Source organism: Periophthalmus magnuspinnatus, chromosome 12 (genome assembly GCF_009829125.3).
Source record: "Periophthalmus magnuspinnatus isolate fPerMag1 chromosome 12, fPerMag1.2.pri, whole genome shotgun sequence".
Taxonomy (NCBI): Eukaryota; Metazoa; Chordata; class Actinopteri; order Gobiiformes; family Gobiidae; genus Periophthalmus; species Periophthalmus magnuspinnatus.
In genome coordinates, this window is record NC_047137.1 from 2,778,895 (window position 1) to 2,804,643 (window position 25,749).

The following is a 25,749-nucleotide window of genomic DNA, read 5'->3' on the forward strand; positions in this document are numbered from 1 at the left end:
AATTGTGGCTATGGGCTAGCTTGGCACACAGTAGTAACACGTCTCCTTACGAGCTACTGCGTTTTACAGCCAAATTACATATAAAATTGAAATTTAGAGCAGGTATTATAATGTTAGATAAGTATATGAGCAAATAAAACGTGGTACTTTGATAATATTCCCTGTGTTTACCTGTTAAATGTCCATTGAGAGGGATGCCATACGTGCTTCTTGACAGCAGCAGCCCGACAAAACTTGAGCCCAAAGCTCAACTCTGTAGCAAAACGTATCGCTCCGTAAAACTTAGAAATGTATTCTATTCTGACTGAATTAACTTTATATTACAATTGTCATTATCTTACATCTAGTAGATTAAAAAAAATCTAAATGAAGGCTTTAAAGAGAGAACGTAAGTGAATTGTATGGGTGTTAAATCAGAGTGAGACGTCTTCGTATATATAAAAGCTAAAACTAAACCCAAAGCTCGTTTCTGTAACATAACATATCACACGCTAGATTTAAACCACTTCAAAAATGTGTTATTGTTACAATTATGGATTTCTATAGCTGTAATTTAATTTATACTTTTTATTTATATGGGTATATGTAAATTAGGAAAAAATTAGTAAGTCTATGCAATTTTTTATTGTTAATAACTTCATTTTAAATGAACCCTAGATCAGAGATTATAGAAAATAGAGTGAGGCATCGTGTTGCACACAGGAGCTGAAAAGTGCCACACAAGTGTATTTTGGTTTCATTACGCATGCGTTAATTCATTGTACTTTAACTAAAAAAAACAATCTAACGTCAAATGTAACATATTTTCTAATTTATTTGAGAAAGTAATTGAAACTTGTAGACATTTCTCTCGTGTTATTTAGTCATATGCCTAAACTACAGCTTGGTCAGCAGAGGGCGTGCTAAAATACCCAGTCCAATTTTGTTTTTAACCTTTCACCCGGATGTTATCGTCCGGAGAACCACGTGAAAAAAGTAAACACGGCGGGTTAGTGGAAAAATGGAACTAAAGTCCTCAAAAACGAGTTCTGCCGCTTTACTGAGCTGTGGCAATAAGCGAGGTTAGTGTTTTCTACTTTGACCAGTGTAAATGAAAAAGATGAAAAGGGGAACTAAACTGTATACTTTTACGTAAATCGTGTGGTCTGCAGTTGAATTGAGGTTTAAACCATAGACTGTATAAAGAATATGCAGTATATATACTGTCCTTGGGCAAGACACTTAACCCACCTCGCCAATGCAAGCCTCTTAAGTTCTACGACTATTTATTAATGCCATAACAGATTAGTCCCTTTTAATGTCACCATTGTAAACCTCCACATATTTGTGAATTGTATATTTTTTAAATTCAGTTCAGTTTGTTTATATAGCACATTTAAAAAACTTGAACCTGACCAAAGTGCTACACATAAAAGTCAACAAAAACAAACAAATATACAGATAACACGATACAGCACCATCTGCTATTTTACTAATTCTAACATTTCCAAAAAAGACACAAATCAGCTTAATGGATTTGGCTCACTCTGTGTGTTCAACGTGTGTCCAGTCAAAAGTATTATTAGAACACAGTGAACTGTTACTACTAAACATTATAATTCAATGGTATTTTTCCAGGTTTCAGTGAGAAGTTGCTGCTCAAACCAAAACCCAACGGGCCCCAGACCGAGAGAGTACCGAGGAGCACTGGTGAGCTTCACAGTGTTTAATGTAGATGCTAAATTCGATAGAGATTCTGACCCAAATTATAATTTTAAAGTGCTTTTTTAAGACAAAATTATTATTTTCAACATAACATTTTTCAGTATCGATACCTGGTCAAATGAGTACTAGTTTCAATAGTAGTTTTAGTATCAATTAGTATCTGATTTTTGATACTTCTGACAGCCCAGCCCCTACTGGGAAAATTTCTAAGGCAGATCTGTGGTGAGCTAACCCTGCTGACAGTAAGAACGGATGTTTTAGTACGCTGACAGCACCCATCATAAAATGGGGTTTTATTTTAGTTATTTTTTTTACTGAAGTATTACGCGGTGGGGCTTTAATATTTAGGTAGGTGTAAGTGTCAGTGCCAGACTTGGTTTCTATAGTGTTAGTAGTTTTGAGTTGGTCTAAACGAAGCCTTTTCAGACAAGATGATGTGCCACAAGATCTTGCACAAATGAGAAAAATTACCTTGTGGGATTTTTTTTTTTTTCTTTGGATTGCACAAAAAGAGTTAGGTGAGTTACACCTCTTCAGAAGGCATAGTTCCAAAAGGCTCTGCTGACAGCAAAATATATTAAATAAAGTAAATAAAAATGGTGAGGCCAAAACACTGAACTGGATCTCACAATTTACTTATTAAATATTATGTCAAAATCTCATCTTGTTCTTGTGGACCCGATCTCATATCTCCTCTTGTCTCATGGAAATTGGGTCTCGTCCCACCCCTAGAAAAGACTGAACATAACAGCTGACCCCTGCATTCATAAGTGTGTGTTTGTCAAATTAACATTTTGAAATATAAGAACTGGGACTGATGGGTCTGTTGCATCTTTTCCCCTTTAGTCCTGGATCGTCTACAGAGCTTCCTGCCTCAGATGGCAGCGGCCAATCAGAAGCTGCTGAGGGAGATGGAGTCGGGGTCAGCCGAACAGTTCGACATTGAGAATGTGGACGATGCACCAAGGGTCATTGAGATGGTGAGGGATTCACTATATTACTAAATTTACTGCAACCTATATTTTAAAATGCTTTAAAGGTCTTGTACTTGATTTTCCCCATATATTTAAGCAAAAGGTGTCCTGCCCTAGTACAGATATATTGTATTAGCAGACCTTAAGGTCAAAATAAATCCACTGTGTTTTGTCTGCATTTAATTTTAAACCATTTTATTGTTAGAGAATAAGAAAGTGCGTGTTAGCTAAATGTTGCTAGCTTTACCGTGACAGCTAAAGCCTGCTTTGGAGTTGTGAAAAGTGCTTCTAAACTTATCCTGGTGAATAATTAGGATACTCAGATTGCATAAGGTAAGTGAGGAATAACTTTAAACCACTGCACCCTAAAACAGGCCAAATTTTCCAAAAAGCTTTTTTAATTAGGACACTGTCCATATTTTATATTGGTTTTATGAAAATTTTGTTTCTTTATAAACTAATGCTAATCTCCTTCTGAGAGTTCACACTTCACTGTGATTGGTTAAACCCACCTGTCACTCACTTAAAGTCTCTGTACCAAAGAGCTAGTTCATTTGTGGTAGTCCAAAGTTATTCCTCACATACCTTATGCATTCTTGGTATCCTAATTATTCACCACAATGAGTTTGAGTTTATAAGCACTTTTCACAACTCTCAGCAGACTTTTGCAGTCACAACAACTAGTATGCTAGACACACACCTGATTCTCTGACAATGAAACGGTTTATAATTAGACAATACACAATATACTTATTTTGACCTCAAGAGCTGCTGAAATGGAGTGACTGAAGACTTCTAGATAGAGATTCTCAAATAATATATCATGAAAAATACAACATTTTTGGGTTTCGCCCATAGACCAGATATGGGCAAACTACAGCCCGGGGGCCACACACAGCCCTTTGGTCTTATTAATCCGGCCCGCCGAATGTGACCAAATTATATTAAAATAGGTAAGGGTAAACCTTGTTCAATTCACCTTTCCCCTGTAATGCCAACGTTTCCCCAAAAGATGGCGCCCTTCAGCTACATCAACCTTGTTGGCGTGTATTACTTTCTTATTCTCATATCAGCCCAAAAGTTTCTCAAAGAAAAGGAAAGTGAATAGTGAGTGCCGAATGTTTAATACACAGTGGACAACAAAATATGTTTTCACTGAAGTTCAATCAAAAGCTGTATGCCTAATATGCTAAGAAACTGTCACGGTTTTCAAAGAGTACAATTATCAGCCGTCACTTTGCTATGAAGCATACCAGCTACGCTAGCAAGCAGTCAACGCAGGAACGGGCGGCTACGGCTCAGAGGTTGGCAGCCAATTTACAGATTTAATTTATGCATTTGGAAAACAATTTGTACAATGAGCCTTGCATATTCATTCTTTGCTACATGTTACAGGCCCAGAACCCATTGTGGCCCATGTATCAAAAGTTTGTCCATTGTGTCCATAAGTCAAGATATGAACATTAATAACAGACAAATCAGCTGCCTTCTTTTCCTAAGGTTTGACTGACAGGGTTGTTAAGCTCCCGCCCCTTACCAGACTTGCAGTGTGGGCGGGAAGGACCATTACCTTCAGCAGCTTTGCTCCAGATTGGCTCTTTAGTTGCTATGATACTCGCAGTCTGAATTTGAAATATGGAATTCAAAATTCACCCCTATAATGGCTGGCCTCGATGAGCTTCATTTGGCTGGAGCTGAACGCTATGGGTGGCATCACAATCCCTCAGCCACTTCTTTATACAGTCTATGGTATTGGATATTTTACAGGTTGCCAATATTTTCTTGTCATCTCACCCAAACCCTTATTTGTTTTGTGTTTTTTCCCTTCAGGATGTAGCCTTGGTGGAGTTAGATGGATCAGAATGCAGCTCAGAGGAGGAGACTGAGAATTCCGGTTCAAATTCTGACAGTGAAGACGAGACACAAGTAACTGAAAACAACTTGAAACTGCCTGGGCACACCAAGAGAAAGGCAGATATACAGGTTCTAAGGGAGAGTGCACAGGAAACAGAGTACACATCACACATTTAAAATTCTAAATCTGATGACACAATTTTTTTTTCATGGACATTGTAGAGACTTTTTCTACTCAAATTTTTAAATACAAAAAAAACCAACAACTTCTGAATTTGGAAAAAAAATTGAAGAAGGATATGTAATTTTTCAATGGTGATCAATGCATTTGCTCTTGGACAACATGAGACTGAACCTTCACATCTGAACAATATAAGAACTGAAATTATATATATTTGAATGTGGATCGTATGCCTTACATAAATGCATATTGTTCTAAGCTTAAAGAGAGGGTATTCTGCAAAATTGAGTTTTCTATGATGTTGTAACGTTGTCATCAAAAACATGCCTGCAGAGGTTTTAGATGTCATCCTGGCATGTTTAAGTAATCTAGTGATCTCCCACGGGCCCTACAAGATACAACATGATACAAAACTGTACACAGCAACTTGACAAACCTGATCTGATGTGCAGTAGTTTCATTAGTGGGATGCGTGTTGATTGTATTGTGATAGCGCTCTGAAGGGGGAGTGACTGCAGGGGGCAAAGGGAGGGGAGACTCAGAGTTTCAAAAACAAAACTGAAACTTATAAAGCATGTTAATATGTTGTTTTTGGTGAATATAGCATTTTTAAAATAATAAAAGGTAACATGATCTAAATGTGTTATGTGTTACTCTTAATACCCCATAGAAGTCAAATACCCCCTCTTTAATGCCCCGAAGGAGTAAAATACCCCCTCTTTAATGCCCCGAAGGAGTAAAATGCCCCCTCTTTAGATACACGATAAGATGATGTATTTCTGTTAACTTTGAACAATTAAACTCTTGAGACATTTTTTGTAACTAAACTAAAATGCCCAGTGCTGTGTGTAAACAGTGAGAGTGATTATGAAAAAAATATTGTTTATTTTTTGATTAAAAACATTTTATTCTAGAAGTTTCTGTGGTTGTCATGCACACAAATAAAAAAAAAACTACTCCTGAAGTGCTTTGTGCTAATTATATTGTTTAGTGATTGTAGATTTTAAGAAGTATTAAACAACAAGGTCTTCACAGGTGACACGTGTACATTTCCTTTGCACTTCTGGGACATTTTTGGTTATTTTGTTTGGCTATATGATAAGACTTAAGCCATAAAAGTTTTAATTCCAATCACTTCTATGACTCATTACAAATGCAAACTAAGCACTAAAGTATTTCATTCTGCTATTTATTTATTGCAGCTCATGATTTATTTATTTTTTAATTTAATTTTTTTTTTTACAGTATTGTAGATTTAGAATAGTTTTTGCTGTTTAAAACTGCTCATGGGTTACTGTGGCATATATAGCAATATATCAAACTTCCAAATTTGTTATCTTAAAAGGCCTACCAGTCCCTAGTCCCCAGTCCCCCATTCTACCCAGAGCAGTTGAGCCTTTATTTACCTGTTGCTATGGTAATGGTGATGGCCCAGAGCAGTAATATAGAATGTGATTTAACCAGTGCCGGACTACTTGTGCATTATGCAGAATTAATATACAGCAGTTATACCATGGTCACTGAGAATCCCAGAATCAGTCCATTTAATCTAAAGTAGGATGTGTGAGCCTTAACAAAGTATAGAGCACACACAAGCACAATAGGTCTGCTTTAAAACCAACAAAAAATATTACAATGAATTATAGACTATTGGATTTTTTTTGGTTTAAAATGTAAAATAATCATTTCAGTATAATCTAAAATAGATTTTTTATTATTTCTGTCCAGAGAATCACACCACAGAAGCATAGAAAAGTCCAACCTACGCTTTAAGACTTTTTGTGAATAAAACAAATGAGTGATTGTTAGTCTTAAATGCTTTGGAGTAGTCTACAAATCTTTAATTTCATTACAACCTACTTAAATCTACTTTGAATGTAAAAATATTACAACAAACATTTTTTGGAGCTGTATGTGGCCTGAACTTACTGTAACCTTGATCCCATCTGAGCCTGTGTCCAGAGGCTTAACCTGCACAAGTGTCTCATTCTGAGTATATGGACAGGCCTCATGTGAAAGCTCAGAACCTCCAGAATTCACTCACTGAACTGCAGAGGCTGCACTAGCACTGATCCATGATTGCCTGCAGGTGTTAGGGTTTAGGTCATGACCAGATCAGACAGAGTCCTTTTAGGTTTAAACCAACTGAATTTCAGCATTGAAACTGGCAACCCAAGAACCATGTGAGGCTCAGTCTGTTTTCTGATTGGATAATCCAAAACACCACATTAAAACATACACAGCTTGTCCAGCATGTTTTCGTCATTAAGAATAAATCAGTATTACTCTTGTAATCAGTAAAAGTTATATTTGATGTCAATATGTTTACCTCGTATCTGGTGTCACAGAGAAGTCACGTTTATGATGTTTAAAATAATATTCTTACACACATTTCCTTTAATGCTGAGCTCCAATGGAGTTAGTGTTGCTTTAACTCAATATAAATAAGATGATTTCTTCCTTTTGTGAAGAATGCACCCTCCTTAAACATGGCATCCTCATAAAAGAGCTTTTCTTTAAGACTGAAGTGAACATTGTTCAAATACTCCTTCTTAAAACATAAAATATATTTCCATCTTGGATTTAGAACAAAGCTGCATTATGTAACATTTCAGGTGGAGGATCAATCACCTGCTTGTTTCCATGGAGATATCACTGCTTTCCCTGAAATATTCCACAGTATGGCATTTAACATATACATCTTGCAGTGGTCAAAAATACCTTGGAAAAACTATTGTGGTGAGTGTGGTCACCTCTCCACGAATCTCACCTGTAACTATCTAACTTACTAACTGCTTGTCTCCATGGAGATAGATAAGTTTCATGATGTACTTGGTAGACCAATAATATCTCCATGGAGACAAGCCAATCCTCTACCATAAAAGTTACATAATACAGCTTTATATATACTTTCAGCCTAGCAAAAGTCATTTCAAAGGTGTATGGCACAGCTTTTACAAAAATGCAGTAAACATCACTTACATTTTGAATATTAATCTTGCATTGAGTTATTCTGATTAATAAAATGTATTTAAGACTACTACCTTCAACTGAGCAAAATATAAAAAACTGCATCCTATAGCCTATCCACGGGTTTCATAGCAATGAAGTATTAGGACCGTTGACATGATAACTTAAAACCAAATAATATCTTTTTTGAATGGGGAAAAAGTCCTCAAAATATTGTATTAGAAACAGGAATCAGAAACTTAAGAATGGGGATTATAATTGATTATAACTGTTAAATGGTTGAATTTGTGAAATTATTATTTTTGCTTTAAAGGTCCCATATTACGCAAAATAGATCCATGTTATAATGTTACCTTCTCAAAAACATACCAGGAGTTGTGTTTTGTTTCATTCCCACATGTTTGAGTAACTCTTTATTATTAGTCAGTCTATATATTAAAGCTAAAAATGCTCTGTTCTGCATTGTGATGAAGTCATGAAGTGGTAGTTTACAGCTACCTTTTACCTTTTGTTTAGTAGAGATTGGCAATTCCAGGGCTGAAATTATCCAAATGATTCTAGTGAAGGTGTATGGAGTTTAAAAACATAGTGGAGCACTTCCTGGATTACCATATGACATCACAAGGTGGAGAAGAGTGTTTTCAGTTTGAGCGAAGAACATGTGTGAATGAAACAAAACACAACTCTATGTATGTGTGTGATGAGGAAACAACACTAGAACATAGATCAGAGAATAGTGTAATATGGGCGCTTTAAGACTAGTACATTTATGAGTATAATTTTACAATAGATAATAGCACAATAGACTCAAGTTACTCAAAACAAGATTAATATTCTTAATAAAGTTATTTTTATGCATGGGTTTCAGAATGATGCAAAATTTAGACTGTTGTCATAACTAAAATCTCTGTACCTGATTTTTTCTGTACTAAAAATATGAACAACATAACTAGTTAATTTTAAATGGGTTGCAGTAGTGTAAAGTTATTCCTCACTTATCTTATGCTTTCAGAGCATCCTAATAATTGGGACAAAACATATTTTGTTCAGTTACATGGGGAAAAAATGGTACAGGGCCAATTACCAATTAAAAATTAAATTGTATATCTTTTGAATGGTCAGCCGTCCTCAAAATGGCACCTTATGAACAGGAAGCTGAAATCCATGTATAGGGTGTTTGCAGGCGTTTTTTAGCTGCAGTCCTCAGTCCGGAGAGAAGCAGAGATGAGCACAGAGTTTGGCACAGTGGGCATTTCCTCATCCAAAACACATCAGTTACCATGGCAACACGAGTAGCCACCACCTTAAGTCTGTGTAAAAGTTTATAACAGCAGCCAGGCTAATACTCCACTGTTACGGCTTTGGTCTTGAGGTATTCAGAAAGAGCATCCTCACCTGGAAACAACAGACATGAAAACATTATTGTGCTGACGAAATAAACCGTAATTATGAACTTTTAAAGGGCCTGTAAGTTGAACCTGGCAACCCAAATGAAAGAGTCATGTGAAGCTTACAGATCTAAATAATCGGGCTATTGGACGCTTTGCACTCTCCATAATAAAGGACTCCACTCACCCCCTCCAGGACCACCTAATCCCTCTGCCTTCAGGACAGAGGTATAAGATGCGCAGGGCACGGTTTGGTAGAAGCCTGATCCCAGCAGCCATTGCTTTCTTAAATAACAGGCCCCCCTGAGGCATAATGTCTGTTTTGTAATGTGTTTATGTGACTGTGATGTTTGGTGTTTATCTGTGTATATGTCAAACGAGCTCTGTGTATGTGGAAAAGAATCTCCCCTTGGGGACAATAAAGTAAAGTCTAAAATCTAAAGTCTAAAGCTCATTCTGCTTTCCGATTGTCTTGAACCAAAACCCCAAATTATAACATAAACAGCTTGTCCATCATGTCCAATGTTTTTTTCATTAAGAATAAATCAGCATTACATTTATCAGTAAAGGTTGTATTTGCTTTGAACATGTTTATCTCATATCTGGGGTCAAAAATAGGTCAATTATTGGCCCATTTATGACATTTTAAATCTAAATCTTGCATGCAGTTCCTTTAAATACTGAATTCCTTACTCATACACAGGCTGTTAGCATTGCTAGTTTTTAGTTAAAGTTTATTTTAATTCCAATAATTTTAGGCATAGCTTTAATTTACCCATATTTTTCTATGCCTTACAAGTATTCATTGTTTTAAGTTGCACCCAAAGACTGTACAAAGAAGTGGACTAAGTGATTGTGACGTCACCTACACTGTTAGGCTCCAGTCAAATGAAGCTCATCAAAGGCTAGCAGTTATAGAGGTGAATTTGGAACCGAGTATATTTAATATATCAATATTTGAAACTCCGACGTAACTTACGACGTGCGTATCATAGCAACCTAAGAGCCAACACCGCTGGTTTAGGAGGGAGCGGGCGCTTAGCAACACTGTCAATCAAACCTGTTGCTAACACTAGGAGGAGCAACCTCAGGGATAGAAGGTCCCTCACTGGTCTGTAATTAACGTTAACATGTTAATTTACAGACAAAATTGTAAAATAAAAACAAGAGGGTCATGTAACCCAGATTAATATGAATATTTAAGAGCAAAATGACTAGCCTGACAGCAGCACTTATGCGGAGACGGTTGACAGTTTTTCAACAGAGTGAATTGGAGTGAGAGTCGATGGAGCTGGAAGCGCACCCATGCTCACTTCCTATTTGGAACGTGGCGGCAGGCAGGTTAACTATGTCCATTTATATATACAGTCTATGGATGCACCCTATATTTGGTTCTGATTGTGATAGTGAGTCCACATTAGTCCAGTAAGAGGAGAGCACACTGACCTAGATCTTTGCCGAACCCCGATTGTTTGAATCCTCCGAAAGGTGATGCTACATCAGTTTTGTTGTACGTGTTCACGAAGACTGTCCCCGCCTCCAGACGCTCGCTCACATACATGGCTTTGTTTATATCCCGTGTGAAGACTCCAGAGGCTAGACCGTACTCCGTGTCGTTGGCTCTGTGCAGCACGCCGTCCACATCTCTGGGTAGACAGAGCCAAACACAAATACTCTGGTTTATATAACTTTAACTGCGTCAACATGTCCATGACTCTTGTGGATCAGTGAGGCTTGTGCAAATCTGCATACTGTAGCAGAGGCTGAACTGTGATTGGTTGAGGTGGGAGGGGCTGTTGGCACGGATCTGTGAAATGACCGCCTGCCTCTGGTTCCGGAAGTAAATTTCCCATTCATTTCCCCCCATAGACTTTTAAAACGTTTGGAAGCTCAGGCCTAATCAACTCTGAAAAGTAAATTTTGCAAGAACAGGACTGATTTAATATTAGAATTTTTGGAAAAGTCTATGGCAAAGATGAATGGAAAATTTTACTTCTGGGACCAGCAAACTTGGCAGCAGGTGGGACTGTTGAGCTCCAGTCTGTCCTGGGGCAACTGTGCCTACATTTGCAGTGTGTTTCTCACCCATTCTTAAACTTTGACACGACCATGACAGGACCAAAGGACTCCTCTTTGGCGATGAACATGTGATCCTCCACATCTGTGAACACCGTGGGCTCCATGAAGAAGCCTGAACGAAAGAAACTCAATATTATGACTTATACCAACACAACAAATTATAAAAGACAATGCTCATATAGTTACATCAACCAAAATACAGCTTACAAACTGATTTTTACCACTGTCACAGACTGATGTTGATGTTAACATACAAACAGTAAACTGATTTTTGTCACAAAACAAGAGCAATGAAGTTGGCAAAAGAGCACAGGCAGACATGCGATCTCAGCCGAACGTCACGGTCAGAGATACGCTGCTGTTATTAGATGGTGCTATCAGAGATGTGAGCCACAGAGGAATCCAAACTTGCTTTTATCCCAGTCACACTATTTCTGAGATTACAAAACCCCTGCCAAAAAGTTTTGTCAACACACCGAGGAGTTAAATAGCTGATTGTGCACATGGGTGCAGTTGACACCGGAATGAATCAGACTGAAATCTTGAAAAAGAATGTCATTAAATTATTTGAGGAGCTTGATAAAGTGGAGGTTAAGACTTTCATCAGTGGACCTCTTCCTAGCATAGACAGAAGGAAGATGAAAAAATTTACCTGGCTGTTTCAGCGCAACACATGGCTGTTCAACGAATGTGTAGCCAGAGGACTACACTAGAGAGCTTTGATCTATTCTGGAAACACGAGGACCTTTTCAAGGAAAATGGCCCACACCTGAGCAGAGGTGGAGTGAGAGTGCTGGCGGATAATCACCTCCACGCTCTGAGGCACCGGCCTGGACAGGGTCCTGGCCCAGTGAGAGAATAAAGGAATGAGAGAAGCATTCTTGCTGCGCCAACCAGAGACCAATGCCAATGCGTCAGCACCATCAGCAGCACCACAACTACAACCACCACCTCCTTCAGCGAAGGAGTCACCACCAGCAGCACAACCATCTCCTCCAGCAAGGGATTCAGCAGCACCACCACCTCCCCCAGAGAACAAGTCAGAAGCACCACCACCTCCCCAAGGAGGCCTTGAACCTGTCTGTGACAGCCCCAACAGAGGTTTCAGTCCTCGGCAGCACCCCCATCACCTCCCCTGCCCTCAGACCAGCCCTGAGACCCCTTCTACCCCATCTACTCCCTCTAGGAACTCCTCACTCTCCTTTTCCTCCCTAATATAGTGCGATCAAGAGTTCTGGCATCAACTATGCTGAACTCTTCCCCGTACCCACATATGCCCCCTCGTCTTTCACCAATGACAATGTCAGATCTTTATGTAACAAGTCATTTTTAATTAATGATTTTATCTCTATTTTTAATCTTGACAAAAACACAGGTAATGCAATTCTAGTGGTATCAGCTCCACCCAACTTCAAATTTGAATCTGAAACACGAGTAAACAAAAAGGGTGGAGGTGTATATTTTTTAGAAATAGTTTGGTCACTCACAGGTTGTCATCTTTTGAGTATGTTTCCTTTAAAATGGAGCTAAAACAATCCCCCTCCATACTCTACTTAGTCATATACAAACCTCCCCAGCACTGTCTGAGTTTTATTGATGATTTTACTGAAATGCTTTCAGTCGTGTGCACAGACTTTGATGGTTTAGTCATAACAAGTAATTTTAATGTACATGCGGATAATGTGTTTGACAGAAATGCTAAAGAGCTCAGTTCTGAAACCTTTGGTCTGACTCAGCATGTCAGCGAGCCCACCCACAACAGATGACACACTCTGGACCTGCTCATTACAAAAGGAATAAATATTTCAAATGTCAGTGTGGTGGATGTTGCCCTGTCTGATCATTTCTGTGTCTTTTTTGACCTGTCTGTTATTCCCAAACCAGCAGCTGGTCCTGCAGTTGTTCGAAGGAGACACATAAATGATAACACAGGTGAATTGTTCATGGAAATGATACACTTTCAAAATCCCTCATCTTCTAACGTTGATGATTTGTTGAACTCTGTGACTTTGAGTATCTTTAATGTTCTGGACACCATTGCCCCAATGAAGGTTAAAATGGCTACAGATAAGCAGAAAGCGCCATGGAAAAATTATGACTCAGTCAGGGCAGAGAAAAGGGAGTGCCAGAGGGCCGAGCGGGAATGGCGCAAGTCAAAGCTTCAGGTTCATTATGAGATTTACAGAGAAAAGATGCACATGTACAACTATACTTTATGTAGAACAAGGGAGAGGTATTTTTCTGACATTACTGTAAGTTGTAGTAACAACTCTCGTGTCCTGTTTGCAACAGTAAACAGATTAACATCCCCCCAGCTCCACTGCTGTTAGAACTAATTTCCACATCTAAATGCAATGAGTTTGCATGAGTTTGATCCTGTTAGATCTGAGTGCTGCTTTTGACCCTGTGGATCATGGGATCCTCTTACAGAGACTAGTGGACTGGGTGGGCATCTCTAGTACGGCACTAAACTGTTTCAAGTCCTATCTAGAAAACAGGGAGTTCTTTGCTGAAATTGGAAACTGTTTCTCAGATAAAATGTCCCTGACCTGTGGGGTGCCCCAGGGGGTCAATCCTGGGACCCCTGTTGTTCAGTCTCTACATGCTGCCATTAGGCCAGTTAATACACAGCAATAATGTGTTCTACGACAACTATGCAGATGACACTCAGATCTATATCTCACTGGCAGCAGGTGAATATGGACCAGTGGATTCACTCTGCCACTGCATCAACAGATCAGTGTGTGGAGGAAAAACAACTTTCTACAGCTAAAGTCAGACAAGACTGAAGTTATCATCTTCGGCCCACAGAAACATAGAGAAAGTGTTAGCAGTCACCTCCAATCTCTCTCCTCAAATCAGGCTAGAAATCTAGGGGTAATAATGGACTCAGACTTGAACTTTAACAGCCACATCAAATCAGTAACATCTGGAGCTTTATACCACCTAAAAAACATTGCAAAAATCAAAGATTTACTGTCAAAGCCAGACTTAGAGAGACTTATCCACGCGTTTGTTTCCAGTAGGTTAGACTACTGTAATGGCCTGCTCACTGGCCTCTCCAAACGAGCCTTAACACAGCTGCAGTACATCCAGAACGCTGCTGCTTGGGTCCTAGCTAGAACCAGGAAGTACGAGCACATACGTCCTGTACTCAGGTCTCTGCACTGGCTTCCTGTGGCTCAAAGAATAGACTTTAAAGCAGCTCTGCTTGTGTATAAGTCTCTCCATGGCCTAGCACCAAAGTACATCTCCGACATGTTATGATATGAACCATCTCACACCTGGTCTTCCTGAAGATGTGAGACAGTCCTCAAATTTAACAATGTTTAAATCCAGGCTCAAAACAGTTTTGTTTAGCTGTGCATACGACTGAAACATTTTTATTCTGCACTCTTCTGTTTTAATGTTTAATTTTATGATCATTATTTGTGATGATTTATGTTTTGATTTGTATGATTTTAATGTCCTTATTCTGTAAAGCTCTTTGAATTAATTTGTGTATGAATTGTGCCATACAAATAAATCTGCCTTGCCTTACCACGGTTTATGTGTATTTACAACATACTCAGTGAGAATTTCATTTCAAGTGCATGTACACTCGAGAGCATTCTCACAACACTGATGTCACAGTACTCCAGATGCCCTTCCACACACTGACCTGGCCTGTCCACCTGTTTTCCTCCATACACCAGCGTAGCCCCCTCTTTCACCCCGATGTCACAGTACTCCAGGAGTTTGTCCAGATGAGCCTTGTGGTTCTGGGGGCCATGGGCTGTCGATCGGTCCAGAGGGTCCCCGATCTTCATCTTCTTTATCTCCTCCACCTAGACAAACATTGTGATTGCAATTAAATTTGAGATTTATGTTTTAATAAAAGGAGTCTGTTCAAAGTTTCACATTTTAAACCAGAAGAACTGACAAAAAGACTGAAATCTGAAGTGACAAATTACAGATCTAAACTACAGCAGTTTAGTGATTAACAGTTTTTATGCAGAATAAGACCCCATGGACACACAAGGTGGGGATCTCCCTGTGTGTCAGATGCCCTCCTTGTGTGTCAGATACTCTTCTTGTGTGTCAGATGACCCCCCCAGTGTGTCAGATACCCTTCCTGTGTGTCACATACTCTCCCTGTGTGTCAGATGCCCTCCCTATGTCTCCATGGGGTCTGATTCTGTGTAAAAGCTGCTAACTCTGTAGTTTGCATCTGTACAAAAATGTTCTGAAATGAATGTGATTCTTGGATGAGTTTGAAGGGGCCTCGCTTCTGTCAGTCTGCCCCAGGGCAGCTGTGGCTCCAATGGTAGCTTACCATCACCAAGTGTGGAAGTGAATAAATAATGACTATAGTGTCGTGCTTTGAGAGGCTTTGACAAGCCTGTAAAGCGCATTACAAGTGTAAGCCATTATTATTATTAATATTAAAGCTCAGCTCTTTCAGATGTGAAGGCTCCTGGAAGGGTTTAAAATGTGAAATGAATATTATAATCATATATCCTGGTTTCTGTCTGCTCTCACCACTTTGCTGATGAACTCGTCATGAATGGACTCCTCCACAAACAGACGTCCAGCAGCGATGCAGTTCTCCCCTTTGTTAAAATACACCGAGCTCATGCCCTGAACAGACATACACACATACAAGACACCATAGAATAAACTAGGATCTAAACCAGGACTATTCCAGGTCTAAACTAGGACTAAAACAGAACCATAGCTGAAGCAACATTACAGTAGTAATGGAGCACAACACTGAGTGCCCCCTGGATCCGGAAGTAAAATTCCCATTCATTTTTCCCATAGACTTTCTGAAAAAATATATATATTAAGAGTTTTGAAGCTCAGGGCTAATCAGCTCTGTGTAACTAATGACCACAAGACCTGTAGTTTTATTTAAAATCTGTTTATAAATCTTTAGAAACTGTGAAGTTAATAAAGCAGAATCTTATGTTTTAAATGTGCTTTTTGGACTTAAATCAGCTGTGTTATGGATATTAGTTAGCACATAACTGGTTAGTCTTTGCGATGCCGAAGAACTCTTACTATATGACTTTTTTTCAAAAGTCTATGGGAAAAATGAAAGGAAAATTAACTTCCGAAATTGGAGTGAGTGCCGCTGTTGAGCTCCATACGGACTAATAACTAGTGCCTTTTTAAATTAAAAATTAAGTTAACCAAACCAAAAAACAGAAGACGTAAACCTGTTGTGATAGCACATTTTGAAGCATGATATACTGCTAGTCCCTACAGAGAAAAACAATAATATTGAAACTACTTTATACCGGTGACAAAAAGCAGGAGAACATTTAAAAAAATATACTAGCCCCATTAAAAAGTCCTGAGCTGCAACTAACCAACAGAGATGCACCGATCCGATACTGGTATCAGATATCGGCATCAATACTGAAAAAAATTACTGGATAAAAAATTGGGTTCCTAATATTTGTTCAACCAATAACCTGGACGGACATATACCCTGATGTAATAAGAATGTTTACTATAGTCAGCCCTGGGTTTTAACTTTTATTCACACAAAGTTGTTCTGTCGTTATTTGAGAGATAAAACACATTTGGATCAGTTTTATCTTATTTTATTTTTGTAAACAGGAAATAAATGGATTCTTCAGTCTCTGTTCTAGTATTGGTTGATATTGGGTATTGGCAGATACTTAAAACTTCAATATCAGAATCGCTCTTGGTAACTGAAAAAGCTGGATTGGTGCATCCCTAATAATAAGCCACAGAAAATATTTATTCAACGCACTACAGCTCAAATCTGATCATATTATATACAAATTTATACTTCCAGCTTCCACATATTGAACAGTAAGTCGATGCAGAGATTATTTTGACACGTCTAAGCAGAGCCAGACATAAGTTGTTTAGGGTCACAATCACTGGGGCGTGGGGGTTATGTCCTTAGATTTATTTTGAATGAATGAACATCGCAAGCTCTTGAAGCAAAGGGAAAACAGCTTTGTGCTTTAACATTGCATCAGCGTTGTCACATAATGAAATGGTCCTAAAAGACGTTTTGGAGAGGGGCTGGAAACAACGGCAATGAGATATAGCTACACCTGACCCGTGAGCAATGCATTATCCACAACCAAAATCTTGTTTAGGGCCATCAAAAACCATCAGACTAAGCTTTAGTGTTGTACTTGCACCGCGGTTTGAAAGCTTTTTCAGTTTCAATACTGATACTAAAGATTTAAGCATTTAATTCCTTTAAACTAAATAAAAAAAACTGATCCAAATGTGTTATGTAGCTGTTATTCATCTGTCAAGTACCGACTGAACAACTTTGTATAAATAAAGGTTCAAACATTATGAGATTTTCTGGGCTGATTACGACCAGCAAATCTTTTTACATCAATGTCCAACTAGGATATCAGCTGAATCGATATTTGGAAGCTGATATCTGATCAAAAGTTTCTTTAGCGATGGAACCTGCCTAAGGGACTGCACACACAGATTTCACAGAAGACTAGTCAAACATTTCTACAATTCTAGCAATATCGAAGGAACATTTCGAACAGTGTGGAGATGACAGCATAAAGCAAGACCCCTGGGCCTTTGCTCCTCACCATCCTCACGGCTTTGTCCATGTCACAGTCACTGAAGATGATCAAAGGAGACTTCCCTCCCAGCTCCAGGGAGACCTTCTTCAGGTTACTCAGAGCACAGCTACATACACAGAAACCAGGATCACAAATCATACAATAATACAATACACATTCAGATATCAGAAATAATCCACTGCTGTAACTGACTAAATACATTCTTGGTCAAATTTGCTGGCTAAAGGCATGAAAATAGCTAAATTGAAATGAAAATTCTATGATGCAACCATATATTCGACCTCAACTACACTGACAAGCTGAGAAAAGTAGTAGTGAATTGCATATTTGTATGTAAAAAAGCAGAATACAGTGACAATTTATTCTCAAATCTCCTCAAAAACAGAGTCCTACCCCAGTAAAGATATATTAAGCAGGTCTGGAGGTCAAAATAAGTCCACTGTCTACTGCCTGCATCTAATTATAAAGCGTTTTACTGTCTGAGATAGTTGTTATTGCACTTATATAAATAAGATTAATCTACCTCTTCATGATCTGTTTGCCAATGGGAGTGGAGCCAGTGAATCCAAGTTTGCGTACGTCTGGGTGATCGGACAATCTCTGCCCCACCATACCACCTGAACAGAACCAGAACCAGGGTTTAGAACAGAAGAATAATAATAACCATACTACCTGAACAAAACAAAAACTATTCCACAGTATTGCATTAAAGGCCCTCTACCTGATTTTTCCCCATGTATTTGAGCAAAATGTGTCCAGTACAGATATATTATATAAGCAGCTCTGTCCGCATCTAATTAAAAAGTATTTTATCAATCAAGAATCAGAAAGTGTGTGTTAGCATGCTAGCTCTTGTTAGCTTTACTGAGAAGGCAAAACTCCAGACTGGTTGCTGAGAGTTGTGAGAAGTCCTTATAAAATCATCATGGTAAATAATTAGGATGCTCTGATTACATAAGATAAGTGAGAAATAACTTTGGACCACTGCAACCTGTTTAAAATGAACAACTTTTCTTTCTTTTTTTTTTTTACGTTTTTCATATTTTTAAATAGTAAAAGTCAGGTATGCCAACTTTATGTACTGTAACTCTAATGTATCTGTCTTAAATAAAGCAATACAATGAGGCAAACAGATTGTTGACACCCCACCAGAAAAGTTACACAGTGCAGCTTTAATGTCAGAGAAAATTTGTCTAAGACTAAAAGAAAATAAATTGTATATTTTGGATGGAGTTTTCTGTGTTGATGGCATACACACACACAAAAAAAAAAGTATCCCTCTATCTATACGATCAGCCAAAAATTTGCACACAGCCTCTCATTCAAAGTTTTTTTTCTTTATTTTTAATACTTTCTACATTTAATATATATACAAAAGATATCAAATATATGAAGCTAGATATGTGGAATTTAGCAAAGAAAAAACTAAATATTTGGGTAGGATTTGAAAAAAAAAAGTTAAAGTTAAAAGAATATTTTGTAGTTATTAATACTTTTTCCACAATTCCATATATCCTGCTTCATATATTTGATGTCTTTTGCAAGCAAAAATGCATAAAACATAGAAAATAGTAAACATAAAGGAAAAAGATTGAATGAGAGCCTGCGTCAAAACTTTTGACTGGTTTTGTAGACAGAGGGATTCTGTTTTACAGCTCAGAGCTAATTCTTGGGTTTTTGTACTTTTCTTCTAAATCAGTTAAATGGCAGTTTGTGGTGAAAAAAAGTTGAGAACTCTGATAAATATTTAGCACAGGGAATATCCATCAAACCAAGTCAGAATCAAATAACATGAAACCCTGTCATATGCAGTTTAAGTGAAGCGACAGAAGCCCTCACCAGATCCAGGTAAGATGTTGATGACTCCTTTCGGGATTCCAGCTTTGACAGACAGCTCTGCAAACTTCAGTGCCGTCAGAGGAGTCACCTAATTCCATGGAGACAGAAACAGGAAACAAGCTAAAGAGACAGCAGCTAATGAAAGAGGAGGAGTCCAAGACATCACAATATCTTCCTGTAGTTTGACCTGGGCTACAGACAGGTCAAAACTCTCAGGTGAAGGGGTTTGGATAACTGTCAGATTGCAAATGTGTTGACCTGGTTTATGGTTAAGATCATCTCTGTAATTACTGGGCATATCCACATGAAACAGAAACTGGCACAAAGTTCAGTGTCTTCTGTCAGTTTAAATAAACAAAAGTCAAATGATTTTTTCACAGTATCTTCAGAAAGTGGAGCCATTATTCAACCCCCAAATGTCAGCTGAAAGGACTTTAAGTCATAAAGTTATTTAGGCCCCTGCCGTCCAATGGCAGTGGTGTGAGGAGTGAGGGAAGGGCGAAGATGAGAGATATTGCGTAAGTGTAAATATGCAGACCGGGTGACATTATTGATGTGTGAGTGAAAGGAAAGTGTACTGTCGAGGATGACACCCAGACTCTTGACCTGGGGGAAGGATGGACAGTCGAGTTGTTGATGTTGATTGAGAAGCTGTTAGATTTGGAGAGAGTGGATGGGGTGCCTACTAGGAGGACTTCTGTTTTGGAACTGTTTAGCATGAGAAAGTTAGTGGAGAACCATGTGTTGATTTCCTGTAGGCAGAGGATAAAGGAGGATGGTGGGAGTGATGACGAGGGCCTGGAAGAAAGGAAGAGCTGGGTGTCATCTGCGTAACAGTGAAAGTGAATGTTGTGCCTACGGAAGATGAAACCAAGAGGGAGGATATAGATGATAAAAAAAAGAGGGGCCCCAGGACAGAGCCCTGGGGGGCCCCAGCGGATAGAGGGAAGGTGCTAGATGTGTGTGATTTTAAATGAATGTACTGTGTGCGGTTGGTGAGGTATGAGGTGAACCAAGTGAGTGGGATGTCAGTGATACCGATGGAGGATCGTCTATGGAGGAGAAGGCTGTGGGAGATGGTGTCGAAGGCTGCGGTTAGATCGAGAAGGATGAGGATGGAGAGTAAACCGGTATCAGCTGCCATGAGGAGGTTGTTTGTGATTTTTATGAGTGCGAAGTGTACCTATGATAAAAATTACAAGCCTCTCTCATCTTTTTAAGTGAGAGAACTGCCTAAATACATTTTTTGCCCCACTGTATTACCTTCAAACAAAAATAAAATTTGATAAAACGGATTCAAATGTGTTATATAGCTGTTATTTATCTCCCAAGTAACAATAGAACAGCTTCGTATGAATAAAAAAAATCAAACACTTTTTGAGCTGACTACGACCTACAACATGAATTTATGTACCCAACCAGAAAATCGTCTGAATCGAATTTGGAAGCCAAAATCTGATCCACTCCATCAGAGCATCCCTAGACAGACCCTTTTTTAACTTAAACTAAAAATACGATATAGCAGCAGTAACAGTTCCTCTATTTGTGTTGTTGGTTTGGAGAAGTTAGTATGGGAGAGTCCAAAGTAATGATCTGAGGTTAACGTGAGCGCAGCTTCTGCCAATAATAGCAGAGTGTTGTGTAGTGTAGTACTGTGGACATATATAAACAGAGGCTAAACAGCTACGGGCATACACAGCTTTCACAAAGGTCGGATTCTGTAGAGATTCTTCACAACATGAACTTTTTATAATTTTTTGGGTGACTAGGTCAGTATTAAGGAAGCAATGGAGAAGGAAAAATCATTTTAGCAAACTAAGAAATAAAGCATTTTCAAACCAACAGGTGACATGGTGATCCATTTAATACCCCATAGAAGTAAAAGTCCCTCCTCTTTAATACTCTATGAAAGTCAAATTTCCCCCTCTTTAATAACCCATAGAAGTGTAATACTCTTCATGATCTATACATTGATAATATTGATACTTAGATTTTGCATTAGCACAGATGCCATCATTTTACCTGAGCAGGTTTGAGCACCAGCGTGTTCCCAGCAGCAAGGCAGGCGGCGCTCTTCCAGGCCAGCATCATCAGAGGGTAGTTCCACGGGATCACGATCGCACACACACTGAACAAGAAGGAATCAGACTTTAGTCTAATCGCATTTCAAATGCGCGGTGCAGTTTGGTTTACCCCAGAGGCTCCTTCTTGGTGAATGTCAAGTTGCGGTTGGGTCTGGCCTGGTTGATTGGAATCGTCTTGCCCTGTTGAAAATATCATTTGAATATTACTTAACACTCCTTAATGCATTCAATTCAAACTTTTTGCCCATAATTCAACACTGATTACTTGGATTTAGAAAATAAACCAATTAATTTTATATTTTGCATAAAATAAATTAAATTAAAATAATCCCTCAGATTGTTGTCAGTCTCAGGGGTTGTCTCAGGTTTGTTCCTATGGAAAATAAAGATTCTGACTGTCATTTCTGATAGGAGCCATATGGCCAGAAGCTGCGTATAGTAGGGATGGGAGTATCGATACTGAGTGCAAATGAGGGTATGGATACTGTTATGCAAATATCAATACTAATTAACATTTTGATTTTAAGGCTGACATCAATTTTTGACATTTTAGGGCCAGTTCTTTTCATTTTCAGTTTGGACTGGTGTTCTGTTTGTTCTTTAGAATCTGTCTGTAATCCTTTTGTATACATATATTTATTTAAATACCTTCACCCTTAAGAATAGACCAGCACTGAGTATCAAAAAAATTACCCCCCAAAGTACTGTGGTATCGTCCATCCCTAAAATATTGTTTAGATTTCATTTCATTTATATGGTTAAAAGTATAAACGTATTTAACCACAAATACACACAAACGTCCACACCTATTAAAACAGGTCAAATAAACTTTTCTCCTGTTATAAGTGTGACGTCATCAGATAAATGTGACGTTGTGATAAGCGTGACATTGTAATAAGTGTGACATTGTAATAAGTGTGACGTCGTTATAAGTGTGACGTGATTATAAGTGTGATGTCATTTTATGTGTGGAGTCTTTACATAAATGTGACATCATGATAAGTGTGGCGTCATTATATAAATGTGGTGTCATCATATAAATGTGACATCATAAGTGTGATGTCATAAGTGTGACATCATTATAAATGCGATGTCATTATAAATGTGACACTGTGATAAATGTGATGTTATTATAAGTGTGATGTCATAATAAGTGTGGCTGCATTATAAAAATGTGACATTATAATAGGTGTGGTGTCATTATATAAATGTGGTGTCATCATATAAATGTGACCTCATGATAAGTGTGATGTTATTACACAAGTGTGACGTCATTATATAAGTGTGATGTCATTATAAGTGTGACGTCATTAGAAATGTGACGTCATTATAAGTCTGTGTGTCCAGAGCCTTGTCCTCCTGGAGACAGACGACACATACAAGTGTCTCATTCTCAGTACATGGACAGGTCTCATGAAAGCTCAGAACCTCCAGAATTCACTCTCTGAGAGGAAACAGCAGAGGCTGCACTAGCACTGATTAATGATTGGCTGCAGGTGCTGGGGTTTAGGTAGTGATCATTCAGATCAGAAAGAGTCCTTTTAGGTTTAAAATGAACTTCAGCATCAAACTTAACCCTTGTGTGTTCCTCCCAGTAGAGTTATGTTGACGTTCCTCTGGGGTCAATTTGACGCCAATTTGTTTCTCTTATAACTCAGCCATAAAAGAAAATATGGGGGTGGGAATAAATAAGACTTCAGCCCACACTTTAGTCTGAAGACATTCTGTAAATGTGACAAAGTGCACATATGACTGAAAGGCTCTGTTTAGCTGCACATGATTGAGAGGTTTTTATTCTGCTAAATTTATGATGATTATTTATGTTTTGATTTGTTTGTTTTGGGTTTTTTTGGGTTTCTTTCTCTATAAAGCACTTTGAATTACTTTGTGTACCAATCATGCTATACAAATAAAATTGCCTTTGTGAAATAGTACGTACAGGTCCTTTAAACACTAAAAACTGTCCGCAGCCCGAGGGCAGTGTGCCACCTAGATCTTGTTTTTGTGAAATAGTACATACAGGACCTTTAAACACTAAAACTGTCCGCGGGCCGAGGACAGTGTCCCACCTGGATCTTGTCGCACCATCCAGCGAAATATCTGAAGGTCTGAATGGACATGCCCACGTGAGTCTTCAGGGCAAGAGTGTACACTGCCCCAGAGTCCAGAGCCTCTATGGTGGCCAGCTCCTCCTGGCATTCCTCCATCAGGTCTGCCAGTCTGAGGAGGGAAAAGGGGGGAGAAGAGGAGGAAGAGGAGGGGGAGAGGAGGAGGAGAGGATAAGAAGAGAAGAGGAGGAGAAGAGGGAGAGAAGGAGAGGAGGAAAAGAGGAGGAGAGGGAGGTCGGGGAGGAGACAGGTGCGGTTAGGCTTTTATTTCTGTAGAGAAATTTTTCTTGAGGTTAAGGTACACTTTACACTTTTTCCTTCAGTGTCTCTGGAGGAAAAAGTGTAAAGTGTACCTTACATTTCCATTTGACTCATCCTTCAGGGTCTCTGGGTTAAACCTGCATTTGACCCATCCTTCAGTGTCTCTGGGTTAAAACTGTCAGGAGCAGTGGGACCCATCTCCAGATCTTAAGCTAGTCTTGGTCAGGACTACCTTAGCTGCTACCTTAGGATTTGACTTGTTGTGCATGTTTTGGGCTGATGGGGAAAAACTGAGGAAACTCACCGACACAGGGAGAACATGCAAACTCTACACATACACAGGCAGAACACGCAAACTCCACATAGAAAGACCCGGGAGTCAAGCTTGGAACCTTCTGGCTGTGAGGTGTGAATGCTGACCACTCTGCCACTGTGCTGTACTAATTTCCCTTGTGGATCAATACAGTTTCTCTAAGTAAAAAATGGCCTCACCTGTCAGACCACCTCACCTGTCAGACTGACTCATACCTGTAGAGAAGAGAGCCCCTGTCGCGGGGGTTCATGCGGCCCCAGGGTCCTTCCTCATAGGCCTCTTTAGCAGCAGCCACAGCCCTGTCCACGTCCCCCACTGAGCAATACGACACTTGACAGATCACCTGTCACAGAAAATACAGGTAAATACAGCATACTCTCACAAGAGAATACACAGGAGAATACACAAGAGGATACACAAGAGAATGCACAAAAGGATACACGAGAATAAACAAGAGGATACACCGTATAAGCACCGAAAGTCGTATTCTGAACATTGATGACATCTGCCTGAACAATGATGCAGGCAAAGTCAAAGTCTCAGTCTTGATCCTGTTAGATCTCAGTGCTGCCTTTTGACACTGTGGATCATGGGATGCTCTTACAGAGACTAGAGGACTGGGTGGGCATCTCTGGTACTGCACTAAACTGGTTCAAGTCCTATCTAGAAAACAGCCAGTACTTTGTTGAAATTGGAAAATGTGTATCAGATAAAATCACTAGAAGCAGGTGAATATGGACCAGTGGATTCACTCTGCCACTGCATCCAACAAATCAGTGTGTGGATGCAAAACTTTCCCCAGCTAAACTCAGACAAGACTGAAGTCATCATCTTTGGCCCACAGAAAAATAGAGAAAGTGTCAGAAGTTACCACCAGTCTCTCTCTCTAAAATCTTCAAATCAGGCTCGAGGGATAATAATGGACTCAGACTTGAACTTTAACAGCCACATCAAATCAGTAACATCTCCAGTTTTTTACCACCTAAAAACATTGCAAAACTCAAAGGTTTACTGTCAAAACCAGACTTAGAGAGACTTATCCATGCATTTGTCTCCAGTAGATTAGACTACTGTAATGACCTTCTTACTAGCCTCTCCAAACTGGCATCCTGTGGCTCAGAGAATAGACTTTAAAGCAGCTCTGCTTATGTACAAGTCTCTCCATGGCCTAGCACCAAAGTACATCTCTGACATGTTAGTGCCATATGAACCATCTCACACTCTGAGGACTTCAGGGACCGTCCTCCTGCTCTGTCTCCAAAGTCGGGACTAAACATGGGGAATCAGCATTTCAGTTTTATGCAGCTAAAACCTGGAACAGTCTTCCTGAAGATGTGAGACAGGCCTCTACTTTGACAATGTTTAAATCCAGGCTCAAAACAGTTCTGTTTATCTGTGCATATGACTGAAAAG

General features: G+C 39.0%; 3 protein-coding genes across 3 annotated transcripts in view; 1 reads left to right on the forward strand and 2 right to left on the reverse strand.

Annotated features, from left to right (window-relative positions):
- slc41a2b (solute carrier family 41 member 2b) overlaps window positions 1-242 on the reverse strand; it is a 49,358-nt gene extending 49,116 nt beyond the window's left edge. The window contains exon 1 of the mRNA XM_033976275.2: window positions 172-242. The gene's annotated coding sequence lies outside the window, so the exon portion shown is untranslated. The remainder of the gene's footprint in view (window positions 1-171) is intronic.
- Window positions 243-931: 689 nt separating this feature from the next.
- Window positions 932-5,304, forward strand: nopchap1 (NOP protein chaperone 1). The gene is made up of 4 exons (XM_033976289.2): window positions 932-1,061; window positions 1,618-1,689; window positions 2,551-2,684; window positions 4,509-5,304. The coding sequence occupies exons 1-4, from the start codon at window positions 1,001-1,003 to the stop codon at window positions 4,707-4,709; spliced, it is 468 nt and encodes a 155-aa protein (XP_033832180.1). The 5' UTR covers window positions 932-1,000; the 3' UTR covers window positions 4,710-5,304.
- Window positions 5,305-5,768: 464 nt separating this feature from the next.
- aldh1l2 (aldehyde dehydrogenase 1 family, member L2) overlaps window positions 5,769-25,749 on the reverse strand; it is a 41,345-nt gene continuing 21,364 nt past the window's right edge. The window contains exons 12-23 of the mRNA XM_033976069.2: window positions 24,552-24,679; window positions 23,724-23,874; window positions 21,764-21,834; window positions 21,593-21,698; window positions 19,571-19,658; window positions 18,255-18,348; window positions 17,738-17,837; window positions 15,672-15,770; window positions 14,812-14,977; window positions 11,157-11,262; window positions 10,518-10,717; window positions 5,769-9,078 (exon numbers count right to left, since the gene is read on the reverse strand). Coding sequence (XP_033831960.1) covers window positions 9,023-9,078; window positions 10,518-10,717; window positions 11,157-11,262; window positions 14,812-14,977; window positions 15,672-15,770; window positions 17,738-17,837; window positions 18,255-18,348; window positions 19,571-19,658; window positions 21,593-21,698; window positions 21,764-21,834; window positions 23,724-23,874; window positions 24,552-24,679 — 1,365 coding nt within the window. The 3' untranslated portion in view covers window positions 5,769-9,022. The remainder of the gene's footprint in view (window positions 9,079-10,517; window positions 10,718-11,156; window positions 11,263-14,811; window positions 14,978-15,671; window positions 15,771-17,737; window positions 17,838-18,254; window positions 18,349-19,570; window positions 19,659-21,592; window positions 21,699-21,763; window positions 21,835-23,723; window positions 23,875-24,551; window positions 24,680-25,749) is intronic.

Coding starts and splice junctions, on each gene's coding strand:
- nopchap1 (XM_033976289.2), top strand. CDS start 1,001: ATGGAACTAAAGTCCTCAAAAACGAGTTCTGCCGCTTTACTGAGCTGT. Junction 1,062..1,617: donor GAGCTGTGGCAATAAGCGAG/GTTAGTGTTTTC, acceptor GTATTTTTCCAG/GTTTCAGTGAGAAGTTGCTG. Junction 1,690..2,550: donor GAGAGTACCGAGGAGCACTG/GTGAGCTTCACA, acceptor TTTCCCCTTTAG/TCCTGGATCGTCTACAGAGC.